At 39.8% G+C, this 19,341-nt stretch overlaps 1 protein-coding gene across 2 annotated transcripts in view; it reads right to left on the minus strand.

Annotated features, from left to right (window-relative positions):
* Positions 1 to 1,102: 1,102 nt before the first annotated feature.
* Positions 1,103 to 19,341, minus strand: part of LOC139213534 (rho GTPase-activating protein 26-like) — an 83,469-nt gene continuing 65,230 nt past the window's right edge. For both annotated transcript variants that reach the window (XM_070844250.1, XM_070844251.1), the window contains 6 exons: positions 17,437 to 17,581; positions 16,953 to 17,133; positions 6,690 to 6,725; positions 6,425 to 6,535; positions 5,114 to 5,205; positions 1,103 to 2,916 (listed from right to left, as the gene is read on the minus strand). In XM_070844250.1, the coding sequence (XP_070700351.1) occupies positions 2,828 to 2,916; positions 5,114 to 5,205; positions 6,425 to 6,535; positions 6,690 to 6,725; positions 16,953 to 17,133; positions 17,437 to 17,581 (654 nt within the window). In that variant the 3' untranslated portion in view covers positions 1,103 to 2,827. The remainder of the gene's footprint in view (positions 2,917 to 5,113; positions 5,206 to 6,424; positions 6,536 to 6,689; positions 6,726 to 16,952; positions 17,134 to 17,436; positions 17,582 to 19,341) is intronic.

Raw genomic sequence — 19,341 nt, forward strand, 5'->3', positions numbered from 1 at the left:
GGGTTATGAGCTGGAACTATTTCCTGCCAAACAACAGCAGGACGTAGTGACTTCTCAGAGTCTTCCTGTCATCACGTTGTTGCCAAGCAACCAGTGGAGATGCTACACTGAAGCAATTAGCAGGACGATCCCAAATCGTCCTTTTTACATTTCTATTTGTGTGCAAAATTCTCAAGTGAGAAATATGATAGTTAGCAGTGCAGGTGTTAGTTGGTGTGCAGGTGAAATTTGGATAAAGCTAGGTTAGGTGTTTACCCTTGCTTCCCTTTGCTAACTGCCTCCTGACTCAACACACATGAGTTTGGTATCAAGTTAGTAATTCAACTATTCAGCAAAAAAGCGAATGGGTGTATTTTGAATGGGTGCAAAATGTCTGACTTGTTCCTTTAAAGCCTGAGTTCCTGTAGTACGGGACAGTGAAGGGCTAGAATACAGATTCATTATACACAATTGTTAAGGAAAGAATTAAAGGTGTCATCCAGCTTTTCTGGATTCTTAAAATGTAGCTTGAGCCAAAATTTTGGTGATGGTTGTGAATATATGATAGTTTGAACACAAAGGTCAGCGCTATCAGTGGTTTAATGGTGTAAGATTGTGGCTGAAAGTTCTGTGATTCCATTGGAATTACTTCAATTTGGTCCAAAATATCGCTATGTGACTTCTTTAACGCCGCAGTCATGCTACAAAGGACGCACTACAACGTGTGAATACACCTACAGTGTGAATATTGAGGCCAGGCACTAAATCCAAAAGAAGAATCAAAGAGCTTTGCTGCAGCTGTTGAACATTTCTCTTTAATTATGCACAATCTTCTCAATTCACCAAAACATCTTAAAGAATATTTAAGGCTGTAGATAGACTTAAATGATACAAAATCTGGACAACAAAGATGGAATTAAGGAATTAAGTTAGTATACTAAAAATACAAAATATAAAATTTCATACTTCATAAAAAAAATTATACCTTATCAAATGCTGTGTATCTATTTACAATGTCAATAAAACACCTCAAAATGAATACAGTTCAGGATTGCGCCTTTAAGAAAACTTTCATAAATAAGAAGTTCAGGTATGAACAAAGTAGTCTCATTTCACATTTAAGTTTTTTTTTTTTTAATTTATTTATTCTCCCATTTGGTTTTTCCTGTTAAAACGCTAAAATGTTCTGTCAATATTTTGTCCTAATAAAGTTCAATGGAAACCTTTTTTTTTTTCAGGAAAGTTGATACAAACGTTCACCAAGTGGTGCAAGGAAAAAGTTCAGCTTAGACTGAAAATGAGGATGAAATAAGAATATTCATTGGAGCCCCAAAGCAGACCAGCTTTCATATACATCTTTGAACCATTCTGAAAAATGTATGATTTTTCGTTACTTGAAATGTTTCTGAAAAACACATCTGGACTTCCTTTCCTCATGAACGACAGCCTTGGCTGTAAACTCCAAGCGTAAATATCCATCCTCGCAGATTATTACATTATTAGAACAGTCTTTTTGATTCTACATATAAACAGATCTACTGACTACAAAAGACCCTTGTGATGGGTCATGACATGCACGACGCAGACTAACTCCGCGCTGCTGAAAAAAGCATCTACAGAAAAGCAACTGATTGAATCCGCATGATGGTTAAAACTACAAAAAAAAAAACAGACCCGGTCTTAAAATAAATACATATGATCAATCAAAGCTTGGTGGTTTGGAACACTGGTGCTCTGTGATGTGAAAAACATCCTGGTTGATGAGAAATAGTGCAAACACACTATGTACGACACTGGATCCAATTATTTCCAACAATCAAAATATATGAGATGCGGAAGCAGAGGAATCAGTTGTTACTCCTACGCTGCATTGTAAACCGCTGATCTGCTTGTGGAGCTCGTTTGAAATTTTTCACATTTTTTTGTGAGGGCTCTGCAGGGAGAGGCATTACAAATAAGGATAAACCCATGGCTGACCTTTTGGCGAACTGTTTTCAAGGGGACCTCATCCTGTGCTGATCTGCCCTGGGGCTCTTGCTGCTGAACTGGAGCTCTGAGACATTAGCCAGGTTGAGTCTTGTCCGGGGGAATTACCGGATCGCCACAGCAAGTGCTAACAAAACACATTTACAGCTGTACAACAAAACCCAATCATTTAAATCGGCTTTGAAAGCTCCATCCCCAAATGTGATTAGCAATCATTCAAATAGCACAGTGAGGAGGTGAAGTAGCAAGTCCAAAGTTAAAGGCCACTTGCCTTGTATTATGTTCCCTGTCACCATTTCCACCATCTCCCGCAAGAAGATTCTATTTCTGGCTGATGAAAACAGGAGATGATAAAGCAATGGCAGTGCAGATCATAGAAATAAAGCAAGGGGCTGAGAAAGCACAAGCCTCATAGCTCAGAAATATCAACTCATCTATACAAATGATTTTCTCTAACACACACACACACACACTCTCACACACACACATTCCAGGTTCATAACCATATCATCTTCACCACGACTTGGGAAGTCATCCACATAATCCAATAACAGCCGGAACCACAGTGGGACTTGCCTTTTTTTTTTTTTCTTTTTTTTTTCCAGTGCAATTCACGGGTCTCTCCCCAGTCCGCTCCACTTCATTCCTGCATCATATCCATTCAATGTGGTTCTGCTTGGTCCAGTTTCAATTCCCAGTCTAGTCAAGACAAGAGTGGCCTCATCAACAACGCTCCAGTCTAGTATAGTTTACGATCTAACAGTCCGTTCAGTCCTGTGCTTAAATCTACAGTCCTCCACAGTCCTGTTTGGTCAACTCCAGTCCAGTATTGTCCAGTTCAAGTCTTTTGCTCGGCCCTGAACTATAAAAATTCCACATAGTTTTCGGGTATCAGTCCTGTTCGGCCATCCAGAGTCCCTTCCAGCCAGCCGGGCTCCCTGGAGGCATGAACTAGAAAGAAAGAGAAACATTGATTTTGTTTAAACATCTCAAGATAGATGGAAAAACAACCATAAATATGTACCACTTAAACAAAATGACAAATACATGTACACAAGCACATGTACAGATAGTGTGACATAGAGGAAGAGTGGAGGTTAAAGCTGGGGTAGGCAGTTTATTTTTGGTGTCACTCAGCAAAAATTCCATAATAACCTTTCAGCATATTGTTATTCAAGTGGTCAGAGAGAAAAATATACGTCTGCTCCTCCTCTTGGCTCCGTTTTCAGGCTTTAGAAAATCTAACCCATGATGGTACACATCACAGTTCTTGTCAGAGAGAGCGTTCGTATTGGCTGCTCTACAAATGCAAATACACGTTCGTGTCCCTTTAGATGTTGGTGAAAGCCTAATGGCGGAGAGGCCTGCTAGAAAAAGTTGCTACTCCAGCAGTGGGGACAACTCTCTACACTGCAAAGTAACCCAAAAAAAAGAAGACAGACTTATCAAAAAGAGTCAATATCGCCGAAGTGTTTAGGACTGAGAAGGGAGAGGGGTGAGCTGCAGGAGGTGAGCTGTGGATTTTTCAGATTCTGGCTTTCTTTTCCTTTTCCAGAGATCTGCAACATCACACGTCAATAGCTGCTAATACTTGAGCCTGAAATATGTGCCTGGTGTTTCTTACAGTATGAGCTACTTCCATCAACTGTAGATGAAGGTGAGAACATGCTAACAGCTAAAGATTTATTTAGGTGTCACTATAAATATCATATTATACATTATATCGACATTGATTCCATTCGTTCTCGTACCCTCAACACGTTTTTGTACAGTTGCGGTGCTACATTGGAGTCGTTTCAGCAGTACTTGTCGGCTTTGGTTGCTTTAGAAAGGTGCATATGTACCACTGGGATTCATAGTAAGACAACTGAAATTGTGCGTATTGTTTTATGTAAAAACAAACAAAGAAAACCCCCCACAACAATCCCAAGTATTTCTCTGTTGCGGTAACCTGCTGCGACATTATTTCATTTTCTGTTGATCGACTCTGGCAGGAGGATGGGATGCAAACGTGTGGTAGACCAACGTCTCTCTCTTGACACTGCGGAGCTTCACATGTAAAGCAACATAATTGCACTGATTGCTTATGCTGCTGTGGTGTGCAGTACATTGCAAGGTTGTGGATAAAGCACCCCTAAGCATGAAGACCTCAGCGAGATACGGCTAAAACACAGGAAATTAAAAAGGAACATGACTGCAGAAGTAAATTGTGTGTTCACCACAGTTCCTCACAGGGATTCCATGTCTCCGAGGTCACGTTTTGACCCAAAGGGCTCTGATGGCACTGCTCTGTCTTACATAACTCACAACAGTCTTAATGTAGCTAATTCCATTTAGGGTCTTGGGATCTGAGAGACCATGAGTCAACTGCCAAAAAACTGAATCCCTCAGTGTGTGTATCCTTGCAATATTTCCCTTCTGAGATTTGCACAGACTATGAAAACTGTTTAATTCAAATGTTATTCTGCCTGATAAGGAATGAAGCGGCAGAAGTATGGCATAAGTAGTTTATATCATCATTAAGTTTGTGCAAATCTGGTCTTTGTTAGCGGAGCTGAGCCAAAAAAAACAGAGACAGAGGCAAATGTGATTTACAGTTACTGCATCTGTTAGACTCCAGTCTGCTTGCCAGCCTCTAATACTCTCTAGAGAAGTATGCAATAAGAGCAAGTGCACATTCAAGCTTATTTCAGAGGAAGGTACTGGATGAAAATACACTTAACATCTCGCAGGAAATTAGTGGGAGCCTGAATCCATAGGATCCAATATATGGGTCTGTTGTCAACTAAAGCTAGTTAAAGCTTCTTCACACAACTGCAGCGCACCTTCCTCTTTCATGTCATGCCTTACTAAAGGAAAAACGTTGGGGGGAAATAACAGGAATTGCATTATAAAAATTGGTGTCAAGGGAAAATGGTGTTAAAAACCTTCCAGTTATAATTGCTTGGACAAAATCCCTTGACTGCTTGGATAAATTTAAACATTATTTTCAACCCCAATGATGAAATTCAAAACCAAGGCTAAATGAAGTCCAGCAATCTCCCAAGGCTGACTTTTTGTTTTGACAGTAATTGCTTGTTTCTATACAAACACGAACCCACATTCTTTCCTTTTTCCTTTCTGCTGGCAAGTCCAGATTCTGACTCACCATTTTCAAAGATGGTCCCCGCGATGAAGGACAGCTCAGAGTCATGCTCTGCCTTGCAGGCATACAGCGCTCGAGCCTTCCTGCCCACAATACTGGAGACAACAGAGAGAGTAAGAGTCAGACAGTAGGTTCTGGGCTGATTCAGGGAAAAAACAGACAGGCAGCTTTCAGTTTGAAACAATGCTTTATTTAGATATGTCAAACTAGACCTAGCGCAGCACCTTCAGCTACACAAACCACAGACAGGTCATTACTTTATACGAACTGTTTTATAAGTGCCAAGTGGCTATCTTCACAAATGATAGAGGATGTTTTCCAGCGTGAGTCCAACTGTCTGGAAGTGATCAGTTACGGATTTTAAGCTCTGGTGTTTGCCTTTTTATTGGACACACATTGGCCATATATTACAAATTTAAAACTACGTTTTTTTCTTCCGTTACAAGTCATTAAAAAAATATATATTCCTGTAGCTTATACAGAATAAGGGTCTGTCGCACAATCTGCTAACTGCCACGCAGAGAGTAGTGGCAAATGAAAGGCTGGGGTTTAGAGGGTGCAGAGCAGTGGCAATGAAGACCAGCTGCTGGCAGCTTCTGCATCAGCACCAGGACCCCTGAAATCTGAAACACTGTTATGTAGCGACAGACACCGTATGTCCGCCAAGCTTGACTTGAGTAACTGCTTCTGATTACAGTACATTTTTATTCCTATTTAAATACAGGAGCTTGTATAAAAATGACTGCTGCCTGACCTGTGTAAAAATAGCTGAGGGTGTGTCCTTGATCCAAAATGCTACAGTGATCCGCTGAGGAGTAATTTAGCTTCTAAATTCCCCTCTTTTCATTGGAAAGGTCAGAGGTCATGGCCCATTACATAAAAGCATCTTGAATCTTGTGTCTTGCTCCAGACACTGCAGTAGGGAAGGCACTTGCAGCAATATGCCTTTGGGTGAAAGAGCTTTTTCTTGAATTCAAAGTAAACTGGTGCCAGTACAGACAGCTGGCATGATGGGCAGAGCTACTTAAACAAATAATAAGCTAAATAATAAGCATATAAGTTATTTTCTGAATCGTACTTCAGCACTTGAATCACATTTCCAGGCAATCCAACACATCCGGTAAAAGTGGAACTTCTTGATGGTATACAAATATACTACTTTTTCTTTCCTCTCTTCACTGTGTCACCTGCACACAGTCGCACACAGTTATGGCCGAGACAGAAGTTTCCCTGTAGAACTACAGCGTTGTAATTGCTTAATTCTGATCAGTTGCACGCTGAGATTAAATAATGGCACAAACAATGTGGACCAACCTGACAGGGGAGGAGTCACTGGAGGCGGAGGACGTCGGCTGCGGACTTGATGGAGCTGAGAACATCGGCCAGGAGGGAGAACGTGGTGACGTGGGGCTGGGAGATGTTGCACTGATGGACAAAAACACACAAAATGTGCAATATATAGCACCTGCAGTATTATACCAATTTTTAAAAAAATTGCAATTTTCATGAGCATAGAGTTCTGGATGTTAACAGCTGTGACCAGGGTGATATTCTTAAAATAAAGATGCATTTTTCATACCTGGTTGGTATGCTGCCACGACTCTTTGGGTTCAGCCTGGAAACACAGGATGAAATAAAAACCAAGATGAAGTAATCCATCCTAGACAATGAGCCATAAAGTTAAATGCTAAAATGTCTCTGGATTGTGAAACCAAAGGAAAGCTATTTTAACTAAACTGATATTAATTCAGATATTATGCCCCAAGAGACATTATGTTACTGAGGGGTTTTCCCTTCTCGCAGTCCTCTCACTGAGGTCTATTTGTAATAGCTTTCCAACACACAAGAAGTCTGCAGAGTAGACCTCCCAGTTTAATTGGCAAAAAAGTAAAGATAAAACCAACATCATTTAGCTGCAAGGAGAAACTGACTCCATGGTAACTCTCAATGGGTGATGCAAATCGCTTAATGTGCTCCAACCTTGACTAGAATAACAAGCATAAATGAAGGCTAATAGCCAGGATGAAGAAAACATTTTAGGGAGCTTGCAAAGTCGAAACAAATGAAGCATGTAGCGGACTTCACCATGCACACACTCGGCCTCAATGGGATTCTGGTGCCTGGTCAGAACATGAACTAATTGCTACACTTGACAGTCTCGAGACAAAGGAGCATGTAACATCAAATCGACAGGATTAACATGGTTAAAGATAAAATCAATTTACACTTTATCTGTTTATTGTAATGACACATTGTTATATTGGGTTGTTTTTTTTGCAACTTAAGGAAGAGTGTATATCTACAGTAGTCTAATGTTGACACTATATAATGCTTCTAAGTTTGTGCTGCTGTCTCTATAACCTTTACCCTAACCAATTTATGCCTAACCCTAACCTTAACCTAATTCAATTCACACGTTACTCCCAATCTTAACCAGGACCTCAGGAATGACATTTTGCCTCATTGGGACCTGGTTTTGGTCCCCATGAGAACCAAATGTCCAACCAAGGTGAGTGTTTATACCTGAAACGGTAACAGGAAGGATAGAAAAGTGCACAGAGATACACACACACACACACACACTCATGAACCATATTGAGCATTCAAGTCTCAGTTTCTCCCACAGAAATGAGACACAGGCTGCTGTCCATCACAGAGTGCCCTTTAGGCTGAATGATGGTCTAGAATTAGAGAAAGTGAAAGACGCATGCACAGGCATGCTGAAGATTTGAATGAGAAAACGGAGACATGTAATAAAGGGAGAAAGAATAGAAAATCTATTCATATTCAATCAAATTACATAAAGACAAGGCTACACGCTTATAGACGTAGGTTATTATGCAGCCATTGCAGAAAAACCTGTCATAAGCAAGGCCAGCAGTCATGAGGAAGCTGAACGCCCACACTTTGCATTCACAAAGCATCATGACTGACGACATGTTTCAGCCGACAACAAGTGAATTTCTGCTGCCTCTGCTTCTCCATTATTTCGTTGCTCTGCCCCATATGAACCGAAATAATGCAGTATACTGTACATTTATGGATACAGCCACTTGTCAGACACAGACAAATTGTAAATGTGTGTAAATTATAATATGCTTCAATCGTCATATACAGCAAAGACAATTTGTATCCATTGTCTAAGGCCTCAAACCAGTTACTTGAGCTTTTTCTCCTGATTTGTTCACCAATGCATGGATTTAAGGTTGAAAATCAGCAGGGTTCCTACCTTTGAGATTCAAAAACTATAATCATTTCCATTTAGTTGCAAGAATTAAGTGACAGTATTGAAGCTAATTGCACTGACGTTCATTTCTATTCAAAGGTTTTAAGGGAGTGAATTTGTTGAAGCAGATCGTTCTCAAAGAGCAGAGCGCTGAAGAAAATTACATTTCTTAAAGTTTCGGGCATTTACCAATTTCTCGAAATTGTGTCTCAGCTTTTGAAGATGTCCAAAAACTTTGAGCTGACACAAGTATCCAGCAGCCATGTGAGTAGTTAGAAAGTGGAACTGGAAATGGAACTTTTCTTTATCTTGGTATCTTAAGTCTGTTCAACACTTTGGTCGACTGTGGTCGTAAATGCGCTATGAAAATAAACATAAGCACAACTTAAACACAGCTGGAGCCATGTGGGTGGAGTTTCAAACCGCTTACATCTTTATTTTCCAAACATGTCAAATTGAGTTTTGATACATAATGAATGAAATAATGTGAAAAGTTTTTCTTCTTAAATCCGAAAAACAACCACGCTGAAATTTGAGGAGACTTTTAAGCCACTTGGTTACTAAATGAATCACAATACTGACATATCATCATCTTATGTGCTAGCAAACAGTTGTTTATTTACACATCCAGCGAATATAGGGCAATATTTGCATTCATTTGGAGTTGTATTTCAGACCACCTGGCGAGTGCAAGTCCAACAGTCACTCTCATTTTAGCTCTGGTTTGATCTTTAACTCCTGAGAAAAATGTCTGGCTCTCATAACAGCTAAATGCTCTGCTATGCTCACCAGCTACTTTCTGCATTTATCTATCCGCTGTTTGGTCCTGTCCAAAACAGAAAAGCTAAAGCTAAAGCTAAAAATAGATAAAAGATGCTCAAAAGCTCTTTAGTGCTGATGGGAACTGCAGACGAGGGTAAAAATTCTCTATTGTTTTGTCTCTGTGAGTGACTACTTTATATTATGCATAGGCATTTCATCCATTTTTAATTACAAGAATATTGATTAGAGCAGCTTTAAAGAGCATCATTTGATTAAACAGAGGTACTGTGCACACATGATCAGCAAAGGCAGAATGTTACTGGACTCTTCTGCCGGTGTTTTATTTATTTATTTTACAGTTCATTAGTGCCATTTTCTCTTATCTACCAGTCTACACCTAACATCAACTCGTTCAGAGCAGGGCCCCTTTTTTTTTTTTTTTTTTTATAGCATACATTTTCTATTTTTTTGATGACGTGAAATGTGGTTACCATGGTGACACTGCTATATCCTAAGGCGAGAGTTGGGATAATCATGGTCCGTCTCTTTTTAGGAACACTCAAATAACCACTGTTAACACCGTCATTCATTCAATAACACAAAGAGGAGAAGAGATAAATGTATCTGCTGTGCACGTGCTGTAAGAAGTCCATCTACCAATGCCAACAATGCACTCCTGCAGATAATCCTGGCTTCAACTCTGCAGTGGTATCAGTGCAGTGGTTGCCAAGTGAGAAATAAAGACAGCGTGATGGATTTGAGGTGGAAAGTTCATTCTTGACCTTGGAAAGGGCAGTTGTCACAGCAATTTCACCACAAGGTCCACTCAGTGGCTGTTATGGATCTTTCTGACGGATGATTTAACTGACAGCATTTTGTGCATCTCTTGGTTTGAAATTCTCAACACAATCTCATGTTTGTTAACTGAATGTTATGCAGATGGAGCTCTACCGTTTCCGATCTATGCTGGATATCAGTCACAGAGGATGAAATCCAATAAACCAATCGTGTTTTTGCCATTGACATGAGCTGAACAACAAATACCTAATGGGGTGATACTTACTGTTTAGAATGAGACTGAATAAACGAGCTCAATCCAGCATTATGCAATACACTTTTTTACTAGCGTAGCTTTTTTCACCACACGGTTCTGCATTTCCCTTTTTGTAATTCATTTCTGATTGAATTGTGTTTTGTTTTTTTAGACCTCCAACTTAGAGAAAAACCAGCAAAAGGTCTGGCTGTGTTACTTATTTATTAAACTGTCGGTTTGAGTGATTATCAATCCACTTTCTCTCACTATTTGTCACTCACTGCTTGCACTCTCTCATCTGCTTCGTCTGTTTGAGTGTCTTTACATCCTATCTAGCTCCGTCTATGCCATTCTTCTTCTCTCCCTCCCTCCAGCAGAGCTGTTGGAAGAGACTATCAGGACAATCAGGATATTTCGATTGAGTGTATAAATCAATGGTGTTTTCTTTCCTCTGCTTTTGAAAGACTAAATGTCTCAAAAAGACAAATGCAACAGGAAAAAAAGCTAAATAATCTGTTTCACGCGTCGTCTCCCCATCACACACATTTGACAGCCAATTTAATTAAACTGATGTCTTGTCCCTCCCTCCTCCACCTGAAAATCCATCAGTTCACGAAGTCACATGTGAAAGCTGCCTTCAATCGTGCATCCAAAATTTATAGACGATCTGTGAAAGCTTTTTATTTATTTATTTATTTCCACAATCTTGATACTAATAACAACAATCTCAAATTAAAGTGAAAAAGTGTTTGCCACCAATATGACGTGTATCTGTATTTATCAGCTGTAAAAAGCATCAAGTGCTGCTGCGCTGCAACAACAGCACGCCGTTTCTGTTCTCAACTTGGCCTCCCGTCTCTTTTTAAAGGTGACGAATACAGTTTAGGTTTACAACCTTGGGAAGATCCCTTAAGTAGGAATGTATCATCTACTGTTTAAAGGCAGTTTGCAAAATAAATCCTCATGACCTGCATGACCGGCAAATATCAAGTTTGGACTACAAAAAAAACACAAGGGTGTAAAAAGCTCTCCGAAATATTTCAGTAATGAGCATCATAAATTTTAGTTGCTACTGTTGTCACTGAGCCCAGCATTATGTCTCTGTTATCGCAATGAGAGCAAGACGCTGTTAATTATAGCAATATGGAGGACAGGAAAGTGGTTAGTGAAGTTAGACTGGGTAATAAATGGTGCTCTCTTTCCTTTAACTGTCCCCTGTTTGCTGGCTAATGCATTCTCAAAACCTTCCTCCAAGCTGTCTTGATCATTTCAGTATAATGCGCATTTCCACCGCACAGTTTCTCTTCTTCTGGATCGATGTTATCACAGCACTTCCAGCAAGTTTTTCACATTCTAAGTCTTACAGCCTTCCCCTTAATGATAGGCTTTTAATGTAGAAAATTAACAGGAAGTGTTACGTTTAATTTATGGCTTCATATTAATTTGGAAAAACTGGAATTACTACGTGGATAAAATGTGGAAAATAGAAACTCAGTAGGACACCACGATGTCTACTGATAGAATTAGTGCTGTGGAAATGCGCATTATGCTAAATGTACCATATGAGAGCACAGACTTTGCACAGTTTTGTTTTTCTTTATTTTCTATATTGTCCTACATTAGCGACACTTTATTCGTTAGTGCTACTATTTAGACACTGGCCACACTGGAGTTTACAGTAGTAGGTAAAACAAACAACAGACCTGACGAGCAAAAGCAGCTGTTTTATACTCATTCAGTAGGAATATCAAGGCTTACTCACTTGCTGGATCATTTCTCTGCTTAGTGATTCTGATTTTGACTGTTGATGTAGAATTTTCACTATCATCGTCCAAATGGATCAGGTTGTAACAGCAGCAGACACTTGAGGTGGTGGTCAATATTAAAGGAGCTCATAACTGGTGCAAACTGTAACCGGTGAAGATTGGAGCGCTCAGGAGGTCTACTAAAGGCTCTCTGATGCCTTTGAAGACATCAAAAACTTCAATTTTCTTTTTTTTTTTTTAAAAAAATCAGGTTTGCAGCTTTAAATCCTACTTCAAAACTTAAGTTGAATCCTTCACGAGCAACTGCCAGTGCTCAGTGTAATATCTGAAGATCTAAGAGTATGAGAGTGAGAGAGACAAGTTGTATGTCTGGATTGTGCTGAAGGCAAAAAAATGAAAAATATAAAATGTGAATGAGAGAAAATATAAAGAAGCAGCTCATTAGTAGAAGCAGCAGAAGCAGACACATTACTTGGCGTAAAAAGATGTCATGCTGTGGGGAGGAAATATTTCCATGACAGGTTTCATAGAAAATGTTCAACTCACAATAGAGTTTTTTTCAGTTTCTCTATTGTGTGTATGTGTATGTGGGTAATTCAATTTTAAATCTTTTTCTCTCTAATCGCCCTCCAACCAATGCTTGCTTTTCACTTCTCTTTTGCCTTTATTGCTTTTCAAATGCCAAACAGACAGGAGGAATGACTGGACTTTCCCCTGGGGACACAAGGAAGACAGAGAGAGAGGCATTTGTCATTTATTCTTTCACCTTAGCACGGCAGGTTCAAGGTCAAGTCCACGGGGTTGGCAGTCATATTTATCACAAATGTTTGTCTGAAGTGTGTTAGAGGTCACGTGGTAAACAATCAGCTCACTCCTCCTACATTAGCGCACCAGCCCCTTCTGCTTTTTTTGACTTCGTTTTTTTTCCTTCTCTGTTTTTCTTCCTTGTTTCCTGAATTGCTTGAAAGAATCGTGGGTATGGGATTTGTTTGTGAGAGAACTTAAAAGAGATATTTTGAAAGATGAGTGAAGAGAGCCCTTGAGGAATTTCCCACCTGAAAAAAGATAAAACCCTGACCAGCAGTCAAGGTGCCAAAACTGAAAATAACATCGGGCTCAGTGGACTGCGGGGCTTTTGAAGGCCCAGTTGTTAACCTCTGACCTTTGCATCACTCTCTTGTCTGTGATGAGGCTGGCTTTTCTTGGAAAAAAATGTCTGGCTCTGGGAGACTTAGAAAACACGGTCTGAGTTGGGATCTGAGTCAGTCCACCCAGACAGACTCCGTTTACCCATTGTTGAAAAATTGAGCCATATTATCCTGTAAATGGGCTTTAATGAATCAGATGTCGGGCATCCTCATGCTACTGGAGAAACCTACTTGTTCAAAGTAATAACTATTGATCCTTGATCTTTGCAAACAAAACATCTGTTGTTGCAGGGATCTAAAGGGGCATTGCAATTTAGTATATGCACTTTCATTACAGTACAATGGGGAGGCAACATTACAACAAAAAAGTCAAAATCAAAGGTATGATATTCTGACTGAGTTGCTTGTATGCATGAAGATCCAAAAACGTTGTATACTACACTACCCATAATACAACTCAATAGTAATAGTGATAGAAATAAAATACATAACTCAACTGTTTGGGTGTGTATCTTCAAATACTGGTACTCAATGTACTATAAAGACTAATGTGTCACTATCACAATGTAAAAAGTAGTTTTCATGTATTCATGGTCTGGGTGAACTTGAAATAGACAACTCTAAAAAATATTATCCCTATGAAGACAAAGTATTACTTCGACTAATAGTCAACTCTAAAAATCACTATCCCTTTACACATTAAATTTTACAGCTTGAGCTGATGTGAGTTTCCACTGTATAATTTCATTATAGTTAATGTTTCAGTTCTTCAGCGTTATAAGAGCCTTAATGAGAACTGATGTTTAGTTTCTAATGATCCAAATTATGGAAAGAGCTGCCAGTTTTGGCTCTTGACCTCAGATAAACTCCAGCTGGAACTTAAACCTCCATCAGAACGCTCCATGTGCCTTTCAGAATATTTTAGAAAAGTCACACTGCGCACTAAAAATATTCCAACCATTTGTACACGGTATGGTATGAAAAGAAGAATCATGTGTTTTGTAAAATAATCTCATCTGTTGTGGTAGAGTGTTTGTGCGTGTGGGCATGTCTTTAAAGCACATGTAAACATGAGGTTAAATCTGTTTCCAATAATCTGTAACCAGCAGGTCTGAACCGCCCCCTGAGCCGTGAATACATGTAGACCAGAGAGAGCCTCCAGAAGCCCCAAAGTTCACCTCTTTTATCCACCGGAATCATTTGTCTTCATTTTTGCTAGATTTTAAGGGTAAATTAGAGGGAGTTAAAGAGTGTGCAGTAACTCAGAGCCACATATCATCTAATTTAATAAAATGCCAAAAGATCCCGCCCTCTGTCCTACATCAGTCCTGTAGTTCAAGATTTTAGCACAACACACAAACTATTTGTTGATAATTCTCTTCGGATTTTCATCTAATTTCTCTTACACAAAATGTATTATCCTGCAGTCATCAAAGGGGTTGTTCATTCATTCATTCATTTGACCCTGAATAAGCAACAAACTCCCCACGCTGTCTAACTATTTCTTTAAAAGGACAACCTGGCACACTCTTGAGAATCTAACCGTTTCTATCTAAGCCTTTGCAGCTCCTTTGAGATTCACACTTCACCAACTACTTCACCCAAAAAGCTTTGGAAATACACTTTCTCCTTCACCCAATGCGTCATGTTTTCATTGCAGTTGGTCACGGAGTGCTGAAATAAAATCCTCGGCTGTGTGTTTTGACCACACGCTGCTCTTTTTTCATCAAAGTAAAATGGAGCCATAATCCAACAGCAAAGACCGTAAGGCTTTCCATCTTAGAAATTACAAGACGCTAACGACTAAATTGTCTGGGGCAGAGATGACGACGAGAAATCCATTTCACCTTGATCACACATGCACATATATGAAGGGACCACATGTGTGAAACACATGACAGCACAACATCCAATACAAACATCACTTCAGGGGGAGAAAATGCAGAAAATAACGACAGAACCTTGCAAACATAATTTCATGCACCATTAGGTGCCTTGTCATGACCTTGGTTGTTCATCTAAGTCATTAAGTGCCTCTTTAATGTGACACATAATGGTAAGATGCTTCTCTGGAAGCACCTTTCTCTCTCCCTTTTGGTCTTGACGCTCTTGAATATCTCTTTCAGGCCCTCTCTCTACTGCCCCCCACCTCCTTATCACCAACAAGCAGCTGTGGATGACACATCTCTCTTCTCTATGTGTATAACACCCCGAGGTGGACTAAAGAAGATGTATAAAAAAAAAAATGTACAGACACGTTCTACCAGTGTGTTTAGCTACTCGTTCAGAGGACTTTACTGTAGCAGAAACAATGTCGTGACTAGCACACTGTTCCTTTCTACAGTTCAGCACGTGCATGTACAGTTGTGGTCTGTGGTCGTTCATTCCCAGATATGATCACCTCCTCGGGACAGGAATTCCAGTTGCGAAAAAGACATACGGAGCAGTGAAGGAAAAGCATGAAGCAACAGTGACACAGAAGTCACATCTAGAGGAGAGTAAGTAAATAAAAGTCGGACGTACAAACTATCAGTGAGATTACAAGAACGAAGATGAAGGACAGTGTGAGTGTGAGGAGTGGCGGTGGCAGCGGGAAGACAGAGGGAGAAAATAATCAGTGGCGACGTGCAATCGTCTTGGTGACAGGCCGTACTTGAAGGTCCGTCACTCTTGTGTTGGTAAATGAGATGATTGGTAGTGCTTACTGTATCTTCTCTTGGTTTAACAAGATGTATGACAGTTGAAGACACTGTGTGTGTGTGTGTGTTACACGTGCTCAGCCTCATGTCACTGTGAATTCCATATGCAGGTGTGTGTGTTTACGCCTGTTAATAACCTCAGGGAGTGTGTGCTCAGTGTTTGTATGAAAATATATGGTACTTCTCACAGGGAGAGGGGCTCGTCGAGACCTGTAAAAATATTGTTGTTTAAGTTAAGTCTTTGGTTTCAGTTGTATGAACTGCTGGTTAGATACTGAGACAGCCCGAAAAGCACACTGTGTGAGATAAATCCAAGATATACCGTATGTGCCAGGAACTTTTTATAGTTTGTGAAAAAATGTGACTAGATTATGTAACTGCAGCATGATACGTTTATGTATGCATGCATATGAAAGGGATTTTGCTTACTTGTTTTTATATTAAATGTCTCCTCATACAGAGGAGGTAGACACAGTCTTCTATTATTGGTGCAGTATGAGTTTAGCTCCATTCTCTCAGCTCTTAGCTGCCACATATGCATGCATGTGCTGACGTGTGTGCTGACGTGTGTGTGTGTGTGTGTGTGTGTGTGTGTGCCTGTGAATTTCTGTGTGCATGAAAAAAGTGGGTGTGTACATTTTTGAACCCATGTGTTTGTCAGAGCATTTGAAGTTAATGTTGGCACATCTGTCTTTTTTTTTTGTGTACAAATTAGATGTCGACAATTGATCGGTTTAGCCGATTAACCGGCTCCAATAGGACATTTTACAAACTATCCGATATTGGCCGATGGCTGCACAATTTCCACCAGTCAACCGGGGACTCGCATCACCGTTTTGCATGGAGAGAGGTCTTGTGTTCTTTTTTTTTTTCATATTCACATTTGTTTGTAAAAAGCACCTTGAGCTGCCATCTATAAGCAAAGGTGCTGATCAGTTTAAACAAATTTGATCATGGATTTTATGTCACCAAACATCCAAAAGCTTTTCTTTCTCCTATGGCACAGAAAAATAATTCTGATAGTATAACGAGGGAGAAACACCACATGGTCAGACTGCATTGATTTTAAATATTTGAGCTATTTTTCTACTACTAAAAATAAATAAATCTTAATTACTATTATTCAGTCAGTGACTATCTCTGTTTTTAAAATTTTTAACTTTGTAAACATAATTTTCATATTCTGATTATCGCTCTGTCCCACTCACAGTGAGCTGGGCCGGATCTGCCGATTGTCCGGCTCTCCGTCGTTGCTGGTCAGGCTGTGTCTCGGGGTTCGACCTTGGCTGCTGCTGTTGCTACTGCTGCTGCTGTTACAGTTGGCCGAGGAGGAAACCGGCTGCTGCAGCTCAACAACTGTGGCATTGACAACGCTGTTCCTCTTTTCACCTTCAAGAATAAAGATAGATTTACAAAGTCATCTGTGTTTTCAGCCAGAAAAATGTTGTCAGTCCTTTTTGAAAGTGTTTCTTCTGATGTGCTGCCTCGTGTATTAAAACCACACAAACCTGACCACTGTCAGCCTGTTGTTTATGGTTTTCAAAAAAAAGTAGTGGTTAAAGAGAATTCCTTTTCTATCTAAATCCACCATATGGCAAAACATAACAGGAGTGAACCAACTCAAATGAAAGAAAAAAAAGCAATTAATGCATTTTATTACCTTTATTAGGCAAATGAGAAGGTTCGGCTCACCTTTCTGGGAATGTGTTGGTGTGTGGAAGAGTGTGAGAGGCCTCTCGCTGCAGGACGGTGCTTTACTCTCTGCGCTTCTCCTCCTGGAGAGGTTGAGCTGCATGTTGGTTGAACCGCCTGCAGAACTCGGCATGTCCCTGAATATCTGCAAAGAAGGCAAAGAAGACAGTCACGTCTGAGGATAGCCAAAGACACAGAATATGCATCTAAAAAATGAAAAGTGTACACAATGTTCCTGCTGCTGCCTAGCAATTTATGGTCTCATATGCAACTACGGAGCAATTCGGCTTATCTTATCACATTTAGGGCAGAGAGAGTGATAGCAGGGTTGTGCTTAACATGCAAAAACACGTGCACCCCTGCAACAATATGCCTTGTGTGCCAATAAGACTGTGATTTGAAACAAAAACAAAACGGCACAAGTTTGGTTCTTCTAAACCACAAGTGGTTATATGATTTACTTCATGCTTGGTTAACAATTCTTGCTCTCAGTTGACAAAAAGAGATGGTCCAATATGTGAGCTGATGTGATGTGAGTTTATCTAATATTAATTCCTGAATCCATGCTACTGAATTGAAACTTTTGCAGCTTAGAGGTTACTAAACCTTGCGACAAAGCTGCCTGCTGCTGTGTAGAAGGAGGAATAATTACATATGCAGAAACTTAACAGCAGGGGACATTGTGGGCTTCGGTCTAAGATTTGTGGCACTGATCGTGACATTGCCAAAATGTGTTTCTACTCCTTGAAGCACAATTAGGCACGATGCAGAAAAATCCCATGCTGTGATAAAAGTATACACGCACTGCGATTCAAGTTTTTGTCCCACTCACCAATTACGTATCTCTATTTTTTTTTCAAACCTGATGTTTTTGTTCACATATAATGGTACTCTGTTTGCATTAAACTGTTATTTCAGCTTTTAAACATCACCATCCCCCACATCAATTGATCTATCATCGCTTTTGTGTACTTTCCGCCAGCTACACAGCCATAGCCCGACTCAAGGAACGAATAGGGGGGAAAAAAATATATAGATCTGAGTGCTGGAGAACCCATTCTAACCATTCTTGTTGTTTAATTGCAGAAGCGCAATAAGATGAGGATCATGTGAAACCTGCTAATGTTTCACTACAGTACACAAGCATGTCATGAAGCTCAAAAAATCATTTCAATACCATTTACATCAAAAGTAAATCTTTTCATCCAAAGAGACAGTTATATTTTCAAGGAAGAAGAATAAAAGGCACTTCACATAAGCTTCAGGCTGAAATCTGCAAAGAGGAATGAACAAAATGTCTGAAAAATTGACTTAATTATCTTTTTTTTTTTTTTTTTTGCAGAGAGTGCAAACATGTAAAGAGCAGGCTGTCATATATTGTGCAGCTGTAAAGAAGAAGGCAGCGGGACGACGACTGCGATAGAATTTCTTTAAGGATTCAGAGCTGCTCTATCACAGTACTTGTACTGCATTTGCCTTGTTTTTGCACATTGAAAGGGAAGCAGAAGATTAACACATGTGCACAGTAAGTGTGTGTCATTCTTTCAACACGCACTTATTCTGTCCGTGTGTAAATGCATGCGTGCACACAGGTGTGTTTTATGTGTCTAATGATTTGTTTCCTGGCTGAAAGTACCGTGTTTGTCCACAATACTATGGTCTCGAACAGTCGGGCTGATTTGTCTGTCGCCATGGTGACATCTGTAAGTAGCTTGGCCTGCCAATAAGCTGCTTGGATCTAAAGGGGAAAGTGGCTTTGAAGTGTATATAGAGTATATACAGTTATTGTGTGTGTGTGTGTGTGTGTGTGTAGCAGGTGCTCGTTCAGATGATTTATTAATTGTTGTTCTTACGGATTTTGTACAAATAGATGGATTCACATGATCCTCAGCCACATCACCAAAC

This window comes from Pempheris klunzingeri, chromosome 14 (assembly GCF_042242105.1).
Source record: "Pempheris klunzingeri isolate RE-2024b chromosome 14, fPemKlu1.hap1, whole genome shotgun sequence".
Classification (NCBI taxonomy): Eukaryota; Metazoa; Chordata; class Actinopteri; order Acropomatiformes; family Pempheridae; genus Pempheris; species Pempheris klunzingeri.